Here is a 25,179-nt window from a genome sequence, read left to right on the forward strand (position 1 = left end):
ACACAACTGTGGGAAGCATTGGAGTCAACATTGGCCAGCATCCCTGTGGAACGCTTGACATCTTGTTGAGTCCATGACGATGAATTGAGGCTGTTCTGAGGGCGAAAGGGGGTGCAACTCAATATTAGGATGGTGTTCCTCATTTTTTGTACACTCAGTGTATTTTTCTTTTATCTTGGTTAATAAGTAGAGCAAAATGTTTTTTTCTCACCCCTTTCCCTCCATTTTGCTCTACAGAGCCCGGAGTTGTCGGCAACCTCAGTGTGATTGGAACCACAACATCGTCTGTGTATCTGAGCTGGACTCAACCAAAGGGAAACAGTTCATTCTATAGAGTAGAGGGGACTGGTGTCAGTATGAATACCACAGAAACCTCCACTACCATCACTGGGCTGACTGCTGGAGTGCAGTACAGCTTCACAGTCACTGCAGTGGCTGGAGATAAAACAACTGTAGGAGAAGGCAATACAACAACCACTTTTACAAGTAAGTCCTCTTTCAAGTTTGGCGTTGTATGACTCAAAGGATTTGGATACACAGGTAAGGTGAAAATGTAATTGTCGAAAATGGCTAAACAAATAATTGGTTGTGGACTAGCCCCGCTCAGTCTGAACATTAACACGCAACGCTTGCGGTACGGTTTTGGAAGCATAAGGACCTTATCTTTCAGATTAGCGATAAATAATAAAATGTTCAATTACTACACACACCTGTATAGGGTAAATGTTCCTACACGGCCATATTTCCTGGTAATAGCACTTGTTTACGGAAAACAGACTGCTCCGAACACCTTTGTGTTACGGATGGAAGGATGCCAGAAAAGTGTTGTAACAGAAAATACCGTTGGCTGCAATGGTGTTAAACCCGGTTAAAACAGTATCTATTTTGCGCTTGTGAAATAATGTTGATGTGATATGAAAGTAAAGGTCTTTATGTTTCTAGAACCGTAACGCAATTGAGAATTGATTCATGTTTAGAAAGAGTATTTGGCTGTTTTGCCTCCCAGTACCAGTTTCCCTCTAAACATAAAGTCCTTGGGCCTCATTTATAGCCGTACATTTCACACTAAATGTCTGTGTGCGCCATTTCTGAAAATGTCTGCTCACTTACAAAAATATAGAGATTTATAAACTTGGCACACGCCATACATACACATATTTCCCGTGATAAACCAGACGCGTTGTAAAACTGCGTGATCGAGCATTAAAACTCCGCCTGGAAAACACCTTTTATGGTGACAATGTCCTTTCTTTGCTGTATAATTTGAAACTATTGGCATTCGGCAACGGCAGTTTCTTAAAGAAAGAGCAATGGCAATTTTGATCACATTTCTGTAGAGGTGTGGGCAGACTGTTTCGATATTTTGCAGTGACTTTTTCTAACTAAACATGCATGCTGCCTAGTGAGTGCCTGTCCACACATTTTGCAAGATTGATTGTATATTCAAAACAATGCTACGTCTAAATACTACAGCCCACACTTCGATGCAAAATACTAATTGTTGTTCAATATTTAGTTTAATTGTAGTTTATTGGGTTTCTATGTCCTGCCTTAGTATTCACCTCATTTACAACGGAAATATGGGCGTTTTTTTTTGTGGGGGACTTCCGGTTAAGCACTTTCAGCCAATAGTTCGCAGCTTGCCAGCCAACTAGCTCAGTATCGCTTCTCACAACTTTCCAAACATGGATTCACGCAAAACGGGCATTTTATGTTCGATAAGGGGATGCCACAATAACTAGCAGAAACGGAAGCTGTTCATGGTGCAGGAGTGTTTTGACCACCTAACCTTTTTCGCGGAGCGAGTGCAGTTGTGAGGCACCTTTTGAGTTTAGCCCACCTTTGATGTATCATGACGTCTGACGGGTTTACGCTTGCAGGGTGGGGGAGGAAGGAATTCATTTGAAATGGACCGCCCTTGACCGGAAATTCGTCACTCTTTCGTCCCGCGACGATTGTTTTCAGTCACGGGTAGCATGTGGGTGCTTTATATGCGCTACAGTCAATTATGAGTGCATGTCTACTTATATTAACTATATAATTATTCATATACGCCTACTGTATGATAGCTAGAAAATCAATTAGCTAACTCACGTTAGCCTGCCTAGCTGGAACTTCTGAAGGAAAATTTCCAAAAGCTAACCAAACAAAAACATCATTACTTTTACGAGAGGTGTTTGTGCATTAGTAGCAACATTTCTAACTTATTTACACTTGCATGTTTTTACTTACACTTGTATGTTGACTCCATAGTGACGTTGAGGTTTTACATTTTGGCTGACTTTTCTTAGCGGATGTACAATCATCGTGAATTGAATTATGGGGCGTTTCAGGCCCCTAAGTAAAAATAATTGTACACTCGCAAACTCCATTAAAAACGAGGGCTGGGGTGCTTACGCTGCAAACTTCCCTTGTAGTTGCGGAGTTCCCATGGAACCTGGGGAAGAGATGCTCCCGCACAGTTGTCGGGATTTGTTGAGGTGCGCACAGGAACCTTCTTTGCTGAGCTAGCAGTGATCCGAAGTTTACGGGCATCATACCACGCACGGGAGGCACTCTGTGCTTTAGTGACCTCCTCCAAGCTGGCACACTTACACTCCTCCACCGTAACATAAACGTCATAAAATGACAAGCATTTCTGTCAGTGCATGTTGATGCCGTGTTCACCATGAGGCTGCTGTAGCTGTGTGGCTGCTGCTGGAACCTGATGACTGACTGGTTTAGCTGTAGAAGGCTCCCCACTGGAACATTGGCCCCTTCCAAACTCTTCTTAAGTGTGTTGTGGGACTGGTACGCAGGAGTTGGAGGTAGAGATGGAGAAGCGGCTGGGGTGCTGTCAGAGAAGCATTTTTGGAGCTAAATTCCGCTGCGTCCCCGATTTCCACAGACATTGCTCATCTGTACAGGACACCCCTGTCAACCCTCCATACACAGCATTCTGCACCTTCAAAGCACTACTGATAGAATAGTCAATTACAGTACAGAACACTAGTTTACATGGTGTTCACAGCTGACTAGTTTACAGTTTCCTTTTAAATTGTAGGTTGTTGGTTATTTCCTATTTGATTGTAAAACTCACCATGACTGTACCTAACTTATTGCCATTCAAAATTTGACTGATATACTTACACAACGAGCCATTGAAACCCAAAACGGTATGTGCATGTTGTAATAGTTAACGTTATCAGTTCAGGTCAGTGATATGGTATCATCACAATTAGCTAGCTAGCTAAGTAACTAGCTAACATCAAACGTATCAGTCARAAGGTTATGATAAACAAAAAGCCAGCGAGCTAGCTACCTTCCATAATATTGCAGCTGCAAGACAAGAACACCCTGCAGTCTCCGCCGTGCCGACAGATGAAACAAGAATCCTGGCAGAATGATGGTGTGTTTTGCTCTGACTGGGCTGGACATCTGCTTTGAGGAACACCAGGTTGTTATCCTCAAGACGGTGAATAAGCACCCGTCCAACATTGCCGCTGTGGAGGTATTGATATGCCTCTGTGCTTTTGTAGCTCCTCATCTCTGACTCATCCACACCGAGTGCAGTGTTGCCAACTTAGCGACTATGTCGCTATATTTAGCGAGTATTCACACCCCTCTAGCGACACTTTTTCAAAAAAGCGACTAGCGCCAAATCTAGCGACTTTTTTCTGGTGTTATTGGAGACTGACGTGAAAGCACGTATCGTTCTTACTATTCTCAACGAGCAGCGGGTGCTGCCGTGGGTCCCAAAGCACTCACAGGCGGCCCAGTCCTCTYGCTGCAGTTAGAGCAGARGATKTTCACCCCTCCGCGCCCACAATGCAAATGAATCGCGCAAACGGGAAGCCGCCGCTGTTACGCACGTCGTCGGATGATAAATGACCGGACCAAGGTGTAGCGTGGTAGGCGAACATTCTCTCTTTATTAGAAACGTAACACCGGGAAAAACCAATGACCACAAACCGAACGTAACGCTAGTCATGTAGAAAGCAACAAAGACAAGATCCCAAAAAAACCCAAAAGGAAACTGACAACTTATATCTGATTCCCAATCAGAGACAACGGTAGACAGCTGCCTCCGATTGGGAATCAAACACACCAACATAGAAACAGAAAACCTAGAATGCCCAACCTAATTACACCCTGACCTAACCAAATAGAGAAATAAAAAGGCTCTCTAATGGCTTACATTCAGGGCGGGATGTAAATGTAATTTTTTTTTTTTTTAATTAGTAACTGCGCCAGTGTCTCTTTTGGGTCACTTTTGCCGGTCCCAAGCCCGGATAAAGGAATTGTGACATAAAAAAAAAAAAGAATCGACAGAAGAAAGTTCATTTGTAGTTCTAAACATATTTAGGGTGTTTTATACTCACTTTTTTTGTCTCTCCCACAACATTATTCCTCTCTCCTACAGCATCCATCACAATTACATGCACATGGCCAATTATGCAAATTATGCGATGAAGTCATTTAGCGACTTTTAGGACAGCCAATAGCTACTTTCCTTACTGAGGAGTTGGCAACACTGTAGACAAGACGAAATAATTGAAGATGTCTTCGTAGGTGATATGTGGCCATTTTTTCATACCGTCCTCCCACCCTTGAATAATCCGCGGCTGTGGCACAGACTTTCCATTCGACTTTGAAAGGTTTTTCTTGGTATGATCCCACGACATTTTTGAGCTAACGTTTGCAAAACGCAAGAATGCCACAACAGAAGTCTGAGATTAAATAGGCAATGATGTCACGCTCCTATCGCACAGCAGCAGTAGCCTACCGATAATGTTACAATGTGTACATAAACTACGGCCTATTTACTGTTTAAGTCTTTAGCAGTAAGGACTGTGTCAGTTTCTGAAAGGGAAAACAATAGCAAATAGTTGTGGACCTGGCAGCACAACGTTTGACTTCAATAATGTTTTGCATCTGCTTTTCCCCCAACCTAAATATTATGGACTGCAAGCGAATTCTGAAACATTGTCTAGTGTAGGCAAAAAATAAATAAATGCAAGTACAGTAATTACCGTAGCATACAGTGCATTCGGGAAAGTATTCAGACCCCTTGACTTTTTCCACTTTGTTAAGTTACAGCCATATTATAATTTATTTTTAATTTTTATCCCTCATCTATCTACACACAATACCCCATAATGACAAAGCCAAAACATGTTGTTAGAATGTTTATCAAATGTATTAAAAATAAAAAAACAGAAATACCTTATACCTTAAGTGTACCTATGATAAAAAATTACAGACCTCTACATGCTTTGTAAGTAGGAAAACCTGCAAAATCAGCAGTGTATCAAATACTTGTTCTCCCCACTGTAAGTATGACCCTTTGTATGACACTTTGCTCGAAATTGAGCTCAGATAAATCCTGTTTCCATTGATCATCCTTGAGATGTTTCTACAACTTGATTCGACATGATTTGGAAAGGCACACACCTGTTGAGAGTGCATGTCAGAGCAAAAACAAAGCCATGAGGTCGACGGAATTGTCCGTCGAGCTCCGAGACACGATTGTGTTGAGGCACAGATCTGGGGAAGGGTACCAACACATTTCTGCAGCATTGAAGGTCTCCAAGAACACAGTGGCCTCCATCGTTCTTAAATGGAAAAAGTTTGGAACCACCAAGACTCTTCCTAGGGCTGGCCAGCTAGTCAAACTGAGCAATCGGAGGAGAAGGGCATTGTTCAGGGAGGTGACCAAGAACCCGATTGTCACTCTGACAGCGCTCCAAAGTTCCTATGTGAAGATGGGAGAACCTTCCAGAATGACAACCAACCTGCAGCACTCCACCAATCAGGCCTTTATGCTAGAGTGGCCAGACGGAMGCCACTCCTCAGTAATAGGCAGCCTGCTTGGAGTTTGCCAAAAGGCACCTAAAGGACTCAGACCATGAGAAACAAGATTATCTGGTCTGATGAAACCTACATTGAACTCTATGGCGTGAAAGGCAAGTGTCACATTCGGAGGAAACCTGGCACCGTCCCTACGTTGAAGCATGGTGGTGGCAGTTTAATGCTGTGGGATGTTTTTCAGCATCAGGGACTGGGAGACTAGACAGGGTGGAGGGAAAGATGAACGGAGCAAAGTACAGAGATCCTTGATGAATACCTACTCCAGAGCGCTCAGGACCTCAGACTGGGGCGAAGGTTCACCTTCCAACAGGACAACGACCCTAAGCACACAGCCAAGACAACACAGGAGTGGCCAAGACAACTGTCTGAATGTCCTTGAGTGGCCCAGCCAGAGTCCAGACTTGAACTCGATCGAACATTTCTGGAGAGACCTGAACATAGCTGTGCAGTGACGCTCCCCATCCAACCTGACAGAGCTTGAGTGGATCTGCAGAGAACAATGGGAGAAACTCTCAACCTGTTTTCACTTTGTCATTATGGGGTATTGTGTGTAGATTGAGRGGGGGGGAAACAATTGAAACCATTTTAGAATAAGGCTGTAACGTAACAAAATGTGGAAAAAGTCAAGGGGTCTGAATACTTTCCAAATGCTCTGTACGCAAGCCTTCCTCAATGTAAAATATAAACGGTTCACCTGTAAAATGTGACTCTATATTTTAAACTATGCTGCCTATGGGATTGCAAAACTTGAAATACATATTACCTATCTATTTACTAGACTACTAGGCCCAATTAAATGAGAGCTGCTCATGGTACTTTGTTGTATAGCTTCTTCGGGAATATGAACCCATCACGGCCAGAAACCGGAATATATTCTGCAATGGTTATGAAAATAAAACCGGGAATTTATTCTGCAATGGTTATGAAAATAAAACCAGAATTTATTCTGCAATGGTTATGAAAATAAAACCGGAATTTATTCTGCAATGGTTATGAAAATAAAACCGGAATTTATTCTGCAATGGTTATGAAAATAAAACTGGAATTTATTCTGCAATGGTTATGAAAATAAAACTGGAACTTATTCTGCAATGGTTATGAAAATAAAACTGGAATTTATTCTGCAATGGTTATGAAAATAAAACCGGAAAAAGATTCCTATGTCTATGTCACGTTCCTGACCTGTTTTCCTTTGTTTTGTATTTATTTAGTATGGTCAGGGCGTGAGTTGGGTGGGTTGTCTATGTGTTGTTTTCTATGTTGGGGTTTTGTGCGTTCGGCCTGGTATGATTCTCAATCAGAGGCAGCTGTCAATCGTTGTCCCTGATTGAGAATCATACTTAGGCAGCCGGGGTTCACGTGTGTTTGTGGGTGTTTGTATCTCGTGTCAGTGTTCGTGCCACACGGGACTGTTTTCGGTTTTGTCACGTTTGTTGTTTTTTTGTATTTGTAAGTGTTCAGTTTCGTTTTGATTAAATCAATATGAGCACTAACCACTCTGCGTTTTGGTCCGACCCTTACTCCTTCTCCTCATCCGAGGAGGAGGAATTACACAGCCGTTACAGTCTAGTTATTTTATATTAGAAAAATTTGAGAAAAGATTTTCGCTCTTCTCACAACTGGCTGAATTCTTGTTTATATGTTTTCCTATGTTTTTTATAAGCTTTTCATCATACTCCRTTTGCACAAAATACTTACTTGCCAGTTTGCAATACAATATTTCACCAACTCGCAAATGTGCGTACGCATGGTCYAAAGTTTGCAGGGAGGTGAGCACATTCTCACGTGAAGTGACATTTTTATGAATGCCAACTTTTGCATGAAAACTGGTGCACGCACATTTTGGGRTATATTTTGGACGTATTCACCGTTTTTAAAAGAGGCCCCATGGATGTTTTTGTCTTTTCTATACTGTCTATATTTCCGTCATTGAAATGAAACCTTTTCGATTGTGTCATGACAGACCCTAAACAACCTGGGAACATTGTGGCTACGGGACCAGGGACCAGTCAGCTGAAAGTGACCTGGACCTTGCCTGGAGGGAGCGTGGACCAATACAATGTGAACATCTCTAATGCTGCTTTAAGCTATACATCCAGTCAAACCACACAGACCACAATGGCCAGCTTCACTGGGCTACAGTCAGGGAGGGTCTATGAGGTCACAGTGACTGCTGTAGCTGGACAATTCCGTAACCAGTCTGCTACGGGCCAGTTAGCCACTGGTAAGTCATGGCCAATGGTGGCTATACTATGCATTTACTGTCGAGGTTCTGAAGGCTTCGTAGTAGTTTGTATTTTCTGAGAGTTTGTATGAGAGAGTGTGAGAAGCTTATCTCTGTGTTTGTCCTGAAAGAAAAGCAAATGTACTTTGTGTGTGTTTGTGTGAATGTGGATTTGTGTTTGCAACTTTCCTAACATCTCTTATTTCTCCACTACAGTACCCAACCCACCTGGACCCCTCAACATCACAGAGAGGACAACCAGCTCCCTCTCTGTCCAATGGAAAACCCCTGGTCTAATGACTGGTGCGCCGGGCATCTCCTATAACATTAGCTACCATTCCACTGGGACTGGAGCAAGCGGCCAGTCTACCTCTAGTCTCAGACATAACCTGCTCTCTTTGTCCTCTGGAACGCTCTACACCATCACCGTGATAACCGTGGGACCACAGGATCTGGGAAGCGCCCCTGTTAATACATCTGGATATACTTGTACGTACACTTGTAACAACTATATAGTGTGCTTGGGGTGACATTTTTGAGAATGTGAAAATGTTGCAGAAGTCTTCTGAATTCTTTCTAATACTATGCACGGTTGATGCATGGTCCTTTATGGATCAGTTGGTAGAGCATGGTGCTTGTAATGCTAGCGTTGTGGGTTAGATTCCCGGAGCCACCCATACATAAAATATACGCACTCACGACTGTAAGTCGCTTTGGATAAAAGCATCTGCTAAATGGCTATTATTTATGTGATATATTTTTTGAAATACATCAGGTTAAATGCCTTACCAAATTTCATATCCTAGTAAGATCATCGATTAAGGTTTATTTTTTTCTCATAGTGCCAAAACCAGTGGTGAGCCTCACAGCGAGCCCGTTGTCCACCTCCTCAGTGAAGCTACGGTGGACAGACCCTGTGGATGTTAAGTCCTACTACTCCTACAGAGTCCAGTACAGCAACGCTACAGGCCCTGTTGGAGAGAAAACAGTCAATACAAGCTTCGCGGACGTCCCTGGCCTAGAACCTGGGACTGGCTATACCTTCACTGTTACAACAGTAGCAGCAGCGGGAAGCGAYGGAATTTCAGAACACACGTTCAGCTACACAAGTAAGCTAGTATTCTAAACTTCCAAAAGTATTTGTAGAGTAATCCAAGASTAATGCAAACTGCAGTTACTCTTGTGTAGTTAAGAGGTGTATAACACCGTCTGCTAAATGATCCTGTGTTATGGATCATATTAATACAATATCTCGCCTCTTTGCCGTTCAGAGCCCAAGGCGGTCAGTAACCTCGTGGTCAAGGATCTGAACACAACCGCTATCAAGCTTTCCTGGTCCAAACAGGATGACCACAAACCCACCTACTCCTATCTGGTGACTGTCTCCAAGAGGGGTTCTATGGTTGCGAACGTGTCAACCACGGTCGAGAGCTACACCTTCACCCATCTCCAGCCTGGGGACAGTTACACCTTCTCTGTGGTCACGGTCGTCCAGGGGGTTAAGTCTGACTCAGTAGAGACGTCTAGCTACACAAGTACGGTTCAAAAGACCCCCCCCCCCCCCATCTCTTTCTCACTCACTTTCCCTTCTTTACATTGCAAAGTTGGTTTAATATAAGATGGCTGACAATGCGTATTTCACACCTAAACCAAATTAAAGACTCATTTACATAATAAACATTTACCACACTTTTAAGATCTATATACCGGTATCTCTAGTCTAAAATGTGAAATGTTAAAGGTCCAATGCAGCTGTTTTTATCTCAATATCAAATCATTTCTGGGTAACAATTAAGTACCTTATGCTGACTGTTTCAAAATGGTCAAAACGGTAAAAAATTAACAGAAATTGCCTCTAAGCAAAGAGCAAGTTCTCAAGCAAGAATTTTGCTAGGACTGTCTGGGAGTGGCCTGAGTGGGGAGGGGAAAACAGAGGTTTGGAACTGTCTTTCTTATTGGTCTATTAACTAATTTACCACCTGGTGATGTCACCAGGTAGGCCAAAACTACATCTCACAAAAACAGGCAGATTTTTCTGGCGGTATTTTCAAACAGCTCTTACACAAAAAGGGCATTATCATAATCTTCACAATATCACAGTATTATTCCAACCTCAGTGTGGAAATATATATAAAACACAGGGAAATCAAGTTTTTGACTGCACTAGGCCTTTAATGTAATTTGTTTTGTTGTATATACCATTTAGAACCTGGGGTGGTGACGAACATCGTCACAACAGGAACAACCACCACAATGAATGTGACCTGGGATGCCCCTGTGGGACAGGTGGACTCCTACACCGTCACAATCTACAACGACAACGTGATGGAAAACAGCCACACCATTTCCAATGACTCTCTAGAATTAGTGTTCCAAAACCTGAAACCAGGGAAAGTCTATGTTGTCAGAGTGGTCACCAACAGTGGACCGCTCACTGAGGCATCACTGAATGTAACAAATGCAACGTGTAAGTCAGTCAATGCTTTAATAAAGTCCAACTTTCCAGCTGTACTCCCATTTGTTTCGTTGCTGCTGTAAAGATAATTACATATTTGTCTGAAGAGCATGTACAATTACAGAGACATGCTCATAATCTAGAATGGATTGTTCTCTAATGTCATCACATGCCTGAGTCACTCCACCTGCAATATCCTGCATAACTAAAGTCTCCCTGGTTTGTTCCCAGATCCCAACCCTCCCGGAACCCAGATGGTGGAGGACCAGACCACTGGTTCCATCAACATCAGCTGGGCCCGGCCCCTGGACATGGACCTGGRTCAGTACCGGTTCTCTGTGTTCTACCTGGGCCAGCATAACCTGACAGAACACAACTGGATCCTCCTGGAGAACCTCCAGTCTGGAACACTCTACAACATCACTGTGGTAACCGTAGGGCCGTTGGACTACCAGAGCACAGCGGTGACGACAGTCAACTATACCAGTGAGTGACTCCTGAACACACATTTACACTGCATCTACACACGCATGCACCTGCAGCACATGGGGATGTGTGAAACGCACTCCTCAGCCTAAAGTGTACCCACTTGCCCCGCCGAATAGCTAGCTTTTTGGTGGCGCCAACGGGTAAGACGCTTCAGGAGGGCGGTCACGTGTGCTAGCAAGGCAGATGTCCAGGGTTAGAGACTCATGTGAGCCGAATCAGGAGGAAGTGGAACTCGCTAAGCAAGCAGCGTGATGTCCGTTACACACACTCGCATGTACGCACACACAAATGATCTTTGTTGTTCGTTTGTTCCAGGGCCCCACTCTGTGAGCGGGCTGACAGAGGCAGGAATCACCCCTACCGATGTGACTCTAGTCTGGGATCAGCCGGAGAACAAAGATGGCTACTCCTTCAAGGTGGAGGTAACCTACCCCAACGGGTCCCTTTTCATCTCCGTCACTGTCAACAACACCAAAAGAATTGTCACCGGACTACAGTCGGGGAGCAACTACACCTTTACCGTGACAACGCTCACAGAGGATGGCACCATGGCAACCCCTGTGAAAGTGTTCTATTACACAAGTATGTTCCCATGGCAATAACAATTCTCAGTTTCATTTCAAGAGTTATTTATCTTTCTAATTTGGTGTTAGTAAGAGTACATATTTGGGACCAGCATATGTTGAACAGTATTCCCCCTCTTTGTATTACTCAAGTCAAACCTAAGACCCTTTGTTTCCAGGACCATATCCCATTAGTGGGTTGTTGGCGCCTACAGTAAACGCAACTGGTGTACGTCTGACCTGGACCAAGCCACCTCAGTACCAGAGTGGTTACACATACCGTATCCAGACCGAGGGGTGCGTGTCTACTCCCACAAACCACACAGTGACAGGAGAGGAGGCCGTCATTCCAGAACTCACACCAGGAACCAATTGCACCTTCCGTGTTTCCGTCAAGGCACAGGACGGTATAGAGGGAGGCACCGTCTCAATCTTTCAGTACACAGGTGAGACCTGCTTTCTTTTCACCTACAGTCAGGTCAAAAATAATTGGAGCCCTTGATAAAGATGAGCAAAAAAGTATAAAATAAATAATAATACTGAGCTATATTGTATGCTCAAAGAGATGCGAGGGAAATTGATATTATATTATACTAATACAATTGCTTAGAGAAAGTAATATTTTTATTTCTCAAAAAGATGGGTGTCAATTATTGGCAACCCTAAATTGTAATGTCTGCTTCCAACTCACACTCTCATACACATAGATCACCTGAACGCAGCTCACTCTCCAGCCCACTTTCCAGCTCACACTCTCAAACACATAGATCCCCTGAACGCAGCTCACGCTCCAGATCCCAATCACCTGAATTCTGATCACCTGTTCACACACCTGTATGTCATTATCACACACTATTTAGTTCAGTTCTTTGCATCCCATCATTGTGAGGTATTGTTTGTTTTGTGACACACTTCTATTCRGAGTGCTGCTTTTCCTGYAATTTACTCCTCCTGTGTCTGATAGTTTCTGCCTGCCTCACTAGATGCCTATTCCCTGCCTATACTTTAGCCTATTACCTGATCTCCTGGATGACGTTACTAGCCTTTTCCCTGCCTGTACTGTTGCCTTTTTGGACCACTGTGTATGACCTTCTGCCTGCCCCTGGACCCAGCTACCTGCCTCCCCCTGTGGTCCTTTACAAATAAACACCTGCTGTGCCCTGCATTTGAAATCAGCTCTCTGTCTCCCATCGTGTTCATTACATAAATATTMGAATAAATCAAATCAAACTACATTAAATCTGCATGGCTTCCTGTTTCACTGGGGTATAAAAATTAGGTAATACGCATGTAAAATCCCCTTGTCATCCATAGGAAAAGGCAAACGGCTCACAAATGAAAAGGACAAGTGGTTGTTGACCTTCATAAATCAGGCAATGGGTACAAGAAAATCGCAAAAATAAAAAATATATGTACCACTTACCACTATTAGGGCAACAATTAATTTGTTTAAAACCACTGGAACAGTGAAAAACACGACTGGTATTGGACACAAGTCTATTTGTCCTTATGCACAGTGAGGAAGATTTTGGGAGGCAAAGAAAAATCCAAGGGCCAAAGTTGGAGAATTACAGAACTTGGTCACATCTTTGGGTCTCCAAGTCTCCAAATCTACCATTAGACACCACCTCCATTACAAAAGGYTATTTGGAGGGGTTGCCAGACAAAAGAGCAACCAACAAATGTAAACGGCATTGGCACTTGGATTGGAACCGGTGCTATGGTCAGAGGAGATGAAAAAAGAGCTCTTTGGCCACGCACACCAGTGGTGGGTTTGTCCTCGAAAGGAGGATGTATATACAGAAAATAACCTCATACCTACTGTAAAATATGGTGGTGTATCTTTGATGTTATTGGCAGGTTTTGCTTCCACTGGTCCTGGGGCCCTTGTTAATGTCAACGACATCACGTACTCTACCAAGTAACAGAACATTTTAGCTAAATACCTGGTTGTCTCTGCCAGAAAGCTGAAACTTGGCCGTAAGTGGATCTTTCAGCAAGACAATAACCCCAAGCTCACATCAAAATCCACAAAGAAATGGTTAATTAGACAACAAAATCAACATATTGCAGTTTCCGGACATGAACCCTATTGAAAACCTGTGGTTTGAATTGAACCGAAGAATATCAAGGACCTGTAAAGATTCTGTATGGAGGAACGGTCTAAGATTCCTCCCAATGTGTTCTCCAATCTCATTAAACATTTTAGAAATATGCTCAGTGCTGTTATATCCTTGCAAGGGGAGGGTGCCAGAGTATTGAAAGCAGGGGTGCCAATCATTTTGACAACTATCTTAGAAATATTTTTTATTACTTAAAAAAAGTAGCCCCTCCACAAAAACATTACTGTGACAACAGTGCCCCTTCAGCCATTGCCGGAGCCCCCTGTGCCCGTGAGTAGTTGTTGGTAGCGTATTCGAGGGAACAAAAAGGGTTGGACACGACCATGCTATTATCTGGTTCGTATGAACCCCGAAATGAGCTGTSTGTCTCCAGCTAAACGCTTTTCATTCCTGGGAATTATATTCAATATACGAATCGCCCATGTCTGTTACCACAGAAGGGGCCTGTTTTTCAGAGCAGCCTGTCCCATTCCCAGCTAGGTGACAAGGTGCTTTTTCGCCAGTACCCATGGCTGGTCGGTAGAGTAATGACGCTCATGCGCGGTGTCGCCCTGGATCAATCGAACAATGACGTCGGGGGTACAATTTGCCGTGCATCCCCCACGCTTCTGCAGCATCCTCACGTCGACTGTTTCCCAGGCCTCAGCGGCCGTTTTGAGGGAGGAAAGGGATGGGACTTTGCGTCTCATTCTAGTTCTACGTGTCCTCAGCAAGCACCTCAGATTCGACAAATTCTGAATTCTCACGAGCCGCCGGCTATTAGAGCCGATTGGCTGGTGGCAGCAGAGTCTAGGGAGCAAGCAGTGTTACACACATCCATGCTACTGTCCCGTATTCAGTCTCTAGGCTTCATAAGAAACCAGAAAAAACAGCTGTCTCACTCCATCTCAGCTCATCCCGTTTATGGGTCTTTAACTAGCTATCCCCATTTAAGGTGTTTGAGTTCCAGCTCCGCTAAGCCTAATTTCGGCTGTGTCACACAGTGCATTTTCACCAGTGCCTATGCTTACTGGAGACAATGGCTTCTGGGATGGAAGTCATTCTCCTGGGGCTATTGTCGATGCGGCCCTTCCAGCGCTGAGTGCTAGCCAATCACCTGGACGCATCTCGCGGCTTAAGCCGGTCGCTTCGGGCGTCCCTGTCAGGCCTATTGGCCCTGGCCCAGTGGTGGGACCCTCTGCTATTGTTAGGGGGCTCCCATGGGCTGAGTTGTAGCCCGCAAAAGGGGGCAGGGGCGCTGTATGAAGGCAACTCGATTCGGGGGGTATGGACAGTGGTGCGGAGCGCACTGCATATCAGTTACCTGGAGCTCCTAACGGTGTATCTGGTGCTCAGGCGCTCTCCCCTGCTTTTGTCGGGCACATGCTCTCGTATCGAGCGATACATAACCCCGGTTGAATCAACTCTGGTGCAGATCTTTTATCCAGGTSGGGCCCTCTCTCTCAGGAGTGGAGGCTACACCAAGGAGTGGAGGCTATACCTCTGGGCTTGGCCCCAGAGAGGTCCAATCTGACGGCTAGAGGTTTACCTCTGAACTTGATTGCTACTATTCAGTCCACAAGGGTGCCGTCCACGAGAGGGCTGCATGCGTATAAGTGACAGGCGTTTGAGCTTTGGGTGCCAAAATAAAGGAATTGTTCATTTTCAGAGTTCTCTGGAGGGCCTTTCTATTGTTCCTACAGGAGATTTTTGAGCAGGGTGCTTCATTCTCCATTTTCAAAATGTACTATTTCAGCGGGTCATGTGGGAATTGATGGCGCCGGTCCAGAGGCTCATCCCCTGGCGGTGCGGTTCCGACAGGTCTCTAAACCTATTGCGCCCACTTGGGATTTAGCTTTGGTTTTGGATGCTCTGTGTTAGTCCCCCTTTGACCCACTGGAGTCTGTRGATCTGAAGATCTTCTCCTACAAGACATCCTTGCTCGTGGCTTTGGCCTCGGCTAAACGCGTTGGGGTTTTCCACACATTATCCATACACCCTTCCTGTACTCATTTCACCCCTGGCAACTCAAAGGTGACGTTGCATCTGAATGCGGCCTTTGCCTCGAGAGTCATGGTTATGTCCTTAGCGTTCGAGGTATTTCCCTTTCCGCCTCTTGCTTTTGCTTCRGAAGAGCAACAGAGGTTACATGCCCTCTTTCCAGTATGAGCTTTACACACGTACCTTGGGCGGACCCAGGATTTCCGGTGACCAGCGTTTTGTCTGTTTTGCTAATCCAGCTCGCGGCAGGGCGCTTTCTAAACAGCATCTCTCCCACTCAATTGTGGAAGCTATCTCCCAGGCATATAGTAGCAAGGTGCAAGGGTTACCTAGCGGTGTACGCACCCACTTCACCAGGCGTCTGGCATTGTCTTGGGTGTTATTTACAGGGTTGACTGTAGTGGATATTTGTGCTGTGGCTAGTTGGGCATCTCCACACACTTTTGTGAGGTTTTATCGCTTGGATGTCACTGCTCCCGGTGTAGCCTACAGGGTGCTTACAGCTGGGACAGGAGAGGGTCATTAGGCAGCGCGCAATGTGCGCAATACCCAGACTACCGCATCTTGCGGGGTGGTATCCGTTGGAGGTGGCTTGGGGCGGGATTTTAGTTCTCCATAGTTATGTTGTACCGTTTGGCTATAACTACTGTTCCCTAAAGGTGGGAAACGGTTCTCGGCTAGGTAAAGAGAGGTACTGAATTAAAGGAATGAATCCGGGCCTCAGGGTTATCACCTGTGGAAGGTGGGGCTTCCAGCAAGGCGCAGATTTCATTGGCCTTGTCAGACTCCCCGTAGTTGTGTTGTATCTCATTTCCCTCTTCCAGGGAGCAGTAGTTACAGTCATAATGTTAAGTTTTTCTAGAATCTATATCCCTTTGTATCTTCCCTCGTTCTCCCCTCCCCCTCCTCCTTTCTAACCTCACCCCCATCTCTGTTCTTCTCTACCAGAGCCTGAGTCTGTCCAGCCATCCATCTCCAACAACGGTAGCACCAATACCATGGTGGTGAGCTGGGCGGCACCACCAGGGAATGTGGGGCAGTATGTGGTCCATCTGAACAGCACTGACCAGGTCTTTACCCCCGTATGGCTGAACTCCAACCAGCAGACACACACCTTCAGTTACCTGTCAGCTGGGAGAGAGTACACAGCCGTGGTGACCACTATCAGTGGTCCCTTCAATGAAACATCAGGACCTGTAACTACAGCAACTCGTGAGTATAAGGGAGGAGCCAGGGGGGGGGGCAGAGTTCTACTTACAGTAGCATGCCTCCTCTGTCTGTTCGAGTTCATTCATTTGTTGTAGCTAAGACGAAGAACAATGTTTATTTCGCACGAGTCCAGAGTTAGCTTTCAAGATACTTGCAAGGACATTCAATTCACGGATGTTTTTTACAACTCAATATAAATTGCTGTCAATTGTCTCTCTCAGAACCCAACCCGCCTGGGCCCATCATGATCTTGGAGAAGACTACTAGTTCCGTCACTGTGGAGTGGGGTGAAGCTCCTCTGATGGCCAACACCACCTTCAGTTACCTGGTGAAGTACCTGTCGACGCAGCTAGACAACAAGACGGTCACTACTACAAACACAAGTCAAACACTGCCCAGCCTGTCCTCTGGAACACCCTACAATATGTCTGTGGTTACAGTGGGAGTGCTAGGCTTCCACAGTGAGGAGGTCTGGAGCAGTTTGGTCACAACCAGTGAGTGTCAACACGCACACGCGCACACACACACGCGAGCATGCGCACACGCGCGATCATTTCCGAAACACATACACCCTAACACAACCCCCGAGACGTTTGCTTTCTGTGTTCATAATTATTGTTCTACTAACCACCTCTATGCCGTCTTTGATTGAATTCCCAAGGACCAGAGAGTGTCCAGTCACTGAGTGCAGTGACGGCCGAGGTGAACCTAACATTGACCTGGTCAAAGCCTGTAGGTCACAAACCAGGCTACAGCTACAGAGTGACCTGGACCAACTCCACTGGGTTAATCATCAGTAATAGAACCACAGCTATGGAAAACCTGCCCGTCAATGGATTGGTCCCTGGGAGTCCGTATAACTTCACCGTAACAACACAGACCGATGACGGAACAGAGGGAGCTCCAGTCTCCACCTCCAGCTGCACCAGTAAGATCATAGCATGTTTTCACATGTAGACTACCATACTGTACCACCAGTGTGGGATGCGTTAAGAATGCATATAGGGATTGATAAAGGATGTACTACCGTTACTAGCATCTACAGACACTGATCCAGATAGGGATGCTATTTTATATGTCATTTTTTAACTGAGTTTTGATCTCTTTTAAATTGTATTTTTCAGCCATGGTCTGCACATTTTCTGGTAATAAAATCACAACTGAAATCTGGGAATCTCTTTCTCTCCCTCACTGTGCCATAGATGCCAGCCCTGTGTCCAACTTGAAGTGTGCCTCTCCTAATGACCCCAACGCCAAGCTGAATCTGTCCTGGACCAAACCCAAAGGACTGCACCAGGGCTTTCAGATCACTGCTAAGGAAACCATCCAACTCCCTCAGGGCCAGGTGCGGCTACACAATGCATTTCTCAAACAGTACAGTGAATATTGTTCACCGAAACAAAACAATTATTGATTGACTGATTGATTGATTGGTTTAGGTACACAATAAGACAATTGGTGACTGTAACCCAGCCTGTGGTCACACAGTCCCTGACCTGAAGCACTATACAGACTACACCCTGACCGTGACCACTCTGGGCTGTGGGAAAACCAGCACCATCCAAAGCCTCACCTGCAAGACTGGCATTACTGGTATGTGACAGAAACATAGTTCAATTGCAATGTAGGCGCAAATTTGATGGAATATGATTGAACAACTTAATTACCCTCACAATTTGAAAATGTACAGTATGCTTTTCACACAATTACATTGACAATATTAAAAACGTTATGTGTTGTACATGGATTTTCTTTACCTAGACAATATGTGTTGCCCATGTACAGATGTAGGATCTTAAATTTGAGCCAGTTTTCTACGGCAGGAAAATAATTCTGCAGCAACAGGAAATGTGAATTGTGTAGATTATAATTAATGGACATTTTTGTAGGGGTTGATGTATTTATTTGTAAGGGAAAATCTCATTTTAAAGTGGAAATTAAATACTTCAGAAGCCTTTTAAAACCTCAAATACCCCCCCYTTTTGACCTCAGAACAGCCTAAATTTGTCAGGGAATGGACTCTACAAGGTATCCAACGTGTTCCACAGGGATGCTGGCCCATGTTGACTCTAATGCTTCCCACAGTTGTGTCAAGTTGGCTGGATGTCCATTGACCATTCTTGACACACACGGGAAACTGTTGCGTGTGAAAAACCCAGCAGCATTGCAGTTCTTGACACAAACTTCTGCGCATGGCACCTACTACCATACTCCGTTCAAAGGCACTTCAATCTTTTGTCTTGCCTATTCACCCTCTGAATGGAACACATACACAATCCATGTCTCATTTGTCTCAAGGCTTAGAAATCCAAAAAGCTAGCTAGAAATCCTTAAATCCTGTCTCCTCTGCTTCATCTACACGGATTAAAGTGGATTTAACAAGTGACATCAATAAGGGGTCATAGCTTTCCCCTGGATTCACCTGTTCAGTCTGTCATGGAAAGAGCATGTTTTGTATACTCAGTGTATACTTCAAGTTTAAAATGTTCTGCATTGCAGGAAAGTTCTCCGGCAAGAGGGTGATCAAATTAAGATCCTACATCTGTATTGAAGTAATATGTAAGCTTGTGAACACAATCCTTTCAGGATGTAAGTAGAAATACTGTAAGAATTTATGTCCCATTTCTTCCTCCTCTCTTCCATTTCTCCAGTCCCTTCTATCCCAGCTGACGTTGAGTCCCTAGTCAGGGTCACATCGAAGGATCACAACTCCTTCTCTGTACAGCTGACCCCCAGCCTCCTGGACAGCACCAATGGACCAATCAAACACTACGGCGTGTTGGTGACCTCAGACATCAACAGTGGGTCCCCTTCATCCTATTGGTTAAGATTGGTTTATGATTGATTTGTAGATTGGCCAGTTTTGGTTTTGGGTATAAAAAAGACATGCAAGTATAGACTTGGATTAATTTAACTGAGAGAATTCTGAGTCAACATATTCAAGATGATTTATCTCAAAATATTTTGTGTCTTTGTCCAAACAATTTGACTACATTTTCTTAATTGGTGATCTTTACCATACTCATGTGTGCAGTGTTTTACTTGCAGATGTAGATCAGTCTAACTCATCGCAGTACTTAGTGAAGACTTATCAGGACTGGGAAGCAGGCTCTACTACTGCATACCTGGCTACGGTCAAAGACAACACTAACAACAGCCGGAGGAGGAAACGTGCAGGAAACATTGACATTTACATAGGGGACAAAACCTCATGGAAGGGCTATACCAATGGCCAACTGAAGGCCAAACGAGAGTACAGGTATGAACACAACACAGGCATTATGTGTGATGAGTGGAAGGGATGGAACTACAATTCAGCTTGCGTTAATCAACTACTGATGTAAACTATGAGTTAAAATGTCAAATGTTTTACATTTTTCTTTTGTCTTCACAGTTATGCCATTGTTTTATTCACTGAAATGGTGGTAGAGCAGAATGGGCTTCTGAACGTCGGTTCGTCACTCGTCGTGATAACTCTGTTTAACTCAAATTCATTGTACCTCCCTCAGGACCCAGGTAGCTATTGCACTTTTACACTGTGTTAACTGTTTAAACCACAGCTATGAGCTGTTATGAGTCCTTCTAGCAAGTCTTACAATGATAAAAGGCACGATGGATGTCTTCGTAATATATTGCTTTCACAAGGCGTTCTCTTTGGTCATTCTTATGTAGTGGTCACCAGTGTGGCTGTCGGGGCAACGCTTGGAGTTTTTGTCATCCTCGTCATCATTACTGCCGGCTTCATCATCTACTGGAGGAGGTGAGAGATCGTCATCGTAATATATGCCATTTAGCAGACTCTTTTATTCAAAGCGACTTAATGTCATGCACACATACATTTGACTTATGGGTGGCCTCGGGAGTCAAACCCACAATCCTGGTGTTGCAAGCGCCATGCTCTACCAACTGAGCCACACAGGATCATCATCATCATCATCTTGTTCATCATCACTCGATAATTTAGAGGAGTTTTTGAAACGTTTTTGAATGGTCATATGATTTTTGTATGCCTTTGTTTTTACAGACAAAACAAGAAGGACTCTTCAGACATCCAGATTCACTCTATGAGGTTATTATGATGATCCTTCACTTGTTTTCTGATCCATCTCAGTTTGAAATTGAATGCATTTTTCCCCCAGAGCTAAAGTGTGAGTATCGACTCTTATGGTAACCTATTAGGAGACTTCAAATCAGTATTTGTCACATGCGCCGATTGCAACAAGTGTAGACCTTATCGTGAAATGCTTACTTACAAGCCCTTAACCAACAGTGCAGTTCAAGAAGAGTTAAGAAAATATTTACCAAATAAACGAAAGTAAAAAATAATAAAAAGGAACACAATAAAACATAACAATAGCGAGGCTATATACAGGGGTAGTGTGCGGTGGTACAGGTTAGAGGTCATTTGCACATGTAGGTAGGGGTGAAGTGACTATGCATAGATAATAGCAGCGAGTGGCAGCAGTGTACAAAACAAACGGAGGGGGGGTGTGTGTCAATGTAATAGTCCGGTGGCCATTTGATTAATTGTTCTGCAGTCTTATGGCTTGGGGATAGAAGCTGTTAAGGAGCCTTTTGGTCCTAGACTTGGCGATCCAGTACCGCTTGCCGTGCGGTAGCAGAGAAAACAGTCTATGACTTGGGTGACTGGAGTCTCTGACAATGTTATGGGCTTTCCTCTGACACCGCCGATTATATAGGTCCTGGATTGCAGGAAGCTTGGCCCCAGTGATGTACTGGCCCGTACGCACTATCCTCTGTAGCGCCTTATGGTCAGATGCCAAGCAGTTGCCATACCAGGAGGTGATGCAACCGGTCAGGATGCTCCCGATGGTGCAGCTGTAAAACTTTTTTAGGATCTGGGGACCCATGCCAAGTCTTTTCAGTCTTCTGAGGGGGAAAAGGTGTTGTTGTGCCCTCTTTACGACTGTCTTGGTGTGTTTGGACCATGATAGATCGTTGGTGATGTGGACACCAAGGAACTTGAAACTCTCAACCTGCTCCACTACAGCCCCGTTGATGTTATTGGGGGCATGTTCACCTGTAGTCCACGATCAGCTCCTTTGTCTTACTCACATTGAGGGAGAGGTTGTTGTTCCTATAGGCTGTCTCATTGTCGGTGATCAGGCCTGCAACTGTAGTGTTGTCAGCAAACTTAATGATGGTGTTGGAGGTTTGGCCACTCAGTCGTGGGAGAACAGGGAGTACAGGACAGGTACACACCCCTGAGGGGACCAGGGTTGAGGATCAGCGTGGCAGATGTGTTGTTGCCTACCCTTACCACCTGGGGGAGGCCCATCAGGAAGTCCAGGATCCAGTTGCAGAGGGATGTGTTTAGTCCCAGGGTCCTTAGCTTAGTGATGAGCTTCGTTGGCACTATGGTGTTGAACGCTGAGCTGTAGTCAATGAACAGCATTCTCACATAGGTGTTCCTTTTGTCCAGGTGGGAATGGGCAGTGTGGAGTGCGATTGAGATTGCGTCATCTGTGGATCTGTTGGGGCAGTATGCGAATTGGAGTGGGTCTAGGGTATCCGGGAGGATGCTGTAGATGTGAGCCATGACCAGCCTTTCAAAGCACTTCATGGCTACCGATGTGAGTGATACGGCGCTGTAATCATTTAGGCAGGTTCCCTTCCCTTCCTTGGGATCAGAGACTATGGTGGTCTGCTTGAAACATGTAGTTATTACAGACCCAGTCTGATTTTGATTACACGTCCTGGTAATCCATCTGGCCCCGCGCCTTTGTGAATGTTGACCTGTTTAAAGGTCTTGCTCTCATCGGCTACCGAGAGCGTTATCAAACACTGTCATCCAGAACAGCTGGTGCTCTCGTGCATGCTTTAGTGTTGCTTGCCTTGAAGCGAGCATAAAAGGCATTTAGCTCGTCTGGTAGGCTCGCGTCACTGGGCAGCCCGCGTCTGGGTATCCCTTTGTAGTCTGAAATAGTTTTCAAGCCCTGTCACATCCGACGAGCGTCAGAGCCGGTGTAGTAGGATTCAATTTTTATCCCGTATTGACGCTTTGCTCCTTCTGATGGTTCGTCTGAGGGCAAAGCGGGATTTCTTATAGGCATCCTGATTAGTGTCCCGCTCCTTGAAAGCGGCAGCTCTAGCCTTTAGCTCGATGCGGATGTTGCCTGTAATCCATGGCTTCTGGTTGGGATATGTACGTACGGTCACTGTTGGGACGACGTTGTCGATGCACTTATTGATGAAGCCGATGACTGAGGTGGTATACTCATCAATGCCATTGGATGAATCCCGGAACATATTCCAGTCTGTGCTAGCAAAAGTCCTGTAGCGTAGCATCTGCGTCATCTGACCACTTCAGTATTGAGTGAGTCACTGGTACTTCCTGCTTTAGTTTTTGCTTGCAAGCAGGAATAAGCAGGAAATAATTATGGTCAGATTTGCCAAATGGAGGGTGGGGGAGAGCTTTGTATGCATGTCTGTGTGTGGAGTAAAGGTGGTATAGAGTTTTTCTTTCCTCTGGTTGCACATGTGACATGCTGGTAAAAATATGGTAAAACTGATTTAAGTTTGCCTGCATTAATGTCCCCGGCCACTAGGAGCACCGCTTCTGGGTGAGCATTTTCTTGTTTGCTTATGGCCTTAAAGAGTTGGTTGAGTGCGGTCTTAGTGCCAGCATCGGTCTGTGGTGGTAAATAGACGGCTACGAATAATACAGATGAGAACTCTCTTGGTAGATAGTGTGGTCTACAGTTTATCATAAGGTACTCTTCCTCAGGCGAATAATAACTCGAGACTTCTATAATATTAGATATTGCGCACCAGCTGTTAATACAAAAAGACACACACCACCACCCCTCGTCTTACCAGACATGGCTTCGCTGTTCTGCCGGTGCATGGAAAATCTCTCCAGTTCTATATTATCCATGTCGTTGTTCAGCCACGACTCGTTGAAACATAAGATATTACAGTTCTTAATGTCCTGTTGGTAGTATAATCGTAATCGTTTTTTTCCTATGATTGCATGTTAGCAAGTAGAATTGATGGCAGTGGGAGTTTACTCGCTCGCCTACCGATTCTCAAAAGGCAGCCTGTCTGCGGCCTCTTTTCCTACGTCTTTTCTTCACGCAAATGACGGGGATCTGGTTCTGTTCTCGGGAGAGCAGTATATCTTTCTCGAAAAGCTTCTTCCAGTTCGTGGCGAGTAATCCCATTTCTGATGTCCAGATGTTATTTTCCGTCATAGGAGATGGTAGCAGCAACATTATCTACAAAATAAGTGAAAAAAACAAGTTACAAACAACGCAAAAAAATGTATGGACACAATTGGTTACGGGCATGAAAAATGTCAGCCATCTTCTTCGGCGCCATCTTAACAATTTGACACATTGAATGATGCAACAGGTAGAGTTGCACACAGTTTCTTGGTGTCACTCGTGTTTGTGTTAATGCTTTTCTCCTGTGTCTCTATTAGCAGAACCGTTGTTGTGAGGGTGGAGGACTATGAGGCTTATTACAAGAAGCAGAGAGCAGACTCCAACTGTGGTTTCGCTGAGGAGTTTGAGGTAAAATATTAATCTATTTCTTCGTTCATACACATATTTTGGATGTTCCATCGGGCATCAGTTGATGTTCTGTATTCTGTAAATATGCCTGTGTTTCTTTGTAAGCAACTCGTTCCTGGTTGCCTAATGTCTCCCTCTCCCTCTAGGACCTGAAGCTAGTGGGAACAGCCCAAGCAAAAACCAGCGCTTTGGCCATGGAGAACAAGTCTAAGAACCGCTACAACAATGTGCTTCCCTGTGAGTCAACCATGACCCCTGACCCCTGTCTCCATAACAACGACCCCTGTCCCCCTGCCACTGCTTACCATAGCTACCATAGCTTATCATATCTAATCCTCCATCCTCATTTCCATACAGACTAACTCCTTTGTTTATTCAATAGCTTAGCTGTTTATTCAAGCAAGCATTTACACTAGAGTGGTTGGGAGCATGATGCTTTGTCTCTGGGCAGAGTGACAGGAACTCTCTTTCAGTTCTATCAATCCTCATTGCTCCTCTTTCCCACATCCCAGATGATTCCTCTAGAGTGAAACTGTCCATCCATGGAAGTCCATTTGACGACTACATCAATTCTAACTACATCCCGGTGCGTACTGACCCATCATCATCACCGCTATCATAATCAGCTTTCTCTGACCCTCTCTGATTCAGCTCTGCTCTGGGCTTATTTCACAAAGCAGGATCGATATAGCTAGATACAGTGGCTTGCAAAGGTATTCACCCCCTTGACATTTTTCCTATTTCGTTGCCT

General features: G+C 44.7%; 1 protein-coding gene across 1 annotated transcript in view; it reads left to right on the forward strand.

Moving 5' to 3' along the window:
• Window positions 1-25,179, forward strand: part of LOC111962160 (receptor-type tyrosine-protein phosphatase eta-like) — a 40,099-nt gene that overhangs the window by 8,518 nt on the left and 6,402 nt on the right. The window contains 22 exon segments of the mRNA XM_070442955.1: window positions 238-486; window positions 7,814-8,074; window positions 8,291-8,563; window positions 8,917-9,183; window positions 9,346-9,609; window positions 10,281-10,541; window positions 10,761-11,015; window positions 11,334-11,600; window positions 11,761-12,027; window positions 16,633-16,896; window positions 17,115-17,387; window positions 17,555-17,821; window positions 18,096-18,238; window positions 18,333-18,486; window positions 19,545-19,694; window positions 19,942-20,152; window positions 20,288-20,409; window positions 20,566-20,653; window positions 20,918-20,962; window positions 24,338-24,428; window positions 24,575-24,665; window positions 24,941-25,014. Of these exon segments, the coding sequence (XP_070299056.1) occupies window positions 357-486; window positions 7,814-8,074; window positions 8,291-8,563; window positions 8,917-9,183; window positions 9,346-9,609; window positions 10,281-10,541; window positions 10,761-11,015; window positions 11,334-11,600; window positions 11,761-12,027; window positions 16,633-16,896; window positions 17,115-17,387; window positions 17,555-17,821; window positions 18,096-18,238; window positions 18,333-18,486; window positions 19,545-19,694; window positions 19,942-20,152; window positions 20,288-20,409; window positions 20,566-20,653; window positions 20,918-20,962; window positions 24,338-24,428; window positions 24,575-24,665; window positions 24,941-25,014 (4,218 nt within the window). The 5' untranslated portion in view covers window positions 238-356.

The sequence above is a fragment of the Salvelinus sp. IW2-2015 genome, linkage group LG4q.1:29 (genome assembly GCF_002910315.2).
Source record: "Salvelinus sp. IW2-2015 linkage group LG4q.1:29, ASM291031v2, whole genome shotgun sequence".
NCBI classification, from domain to species: Eukaryota; Metazoa; Chordata; class Actinopteri; order Salmoniformes; family Salmonidae; genus Salvelinus; species Salvelinus sp. IW2-2015.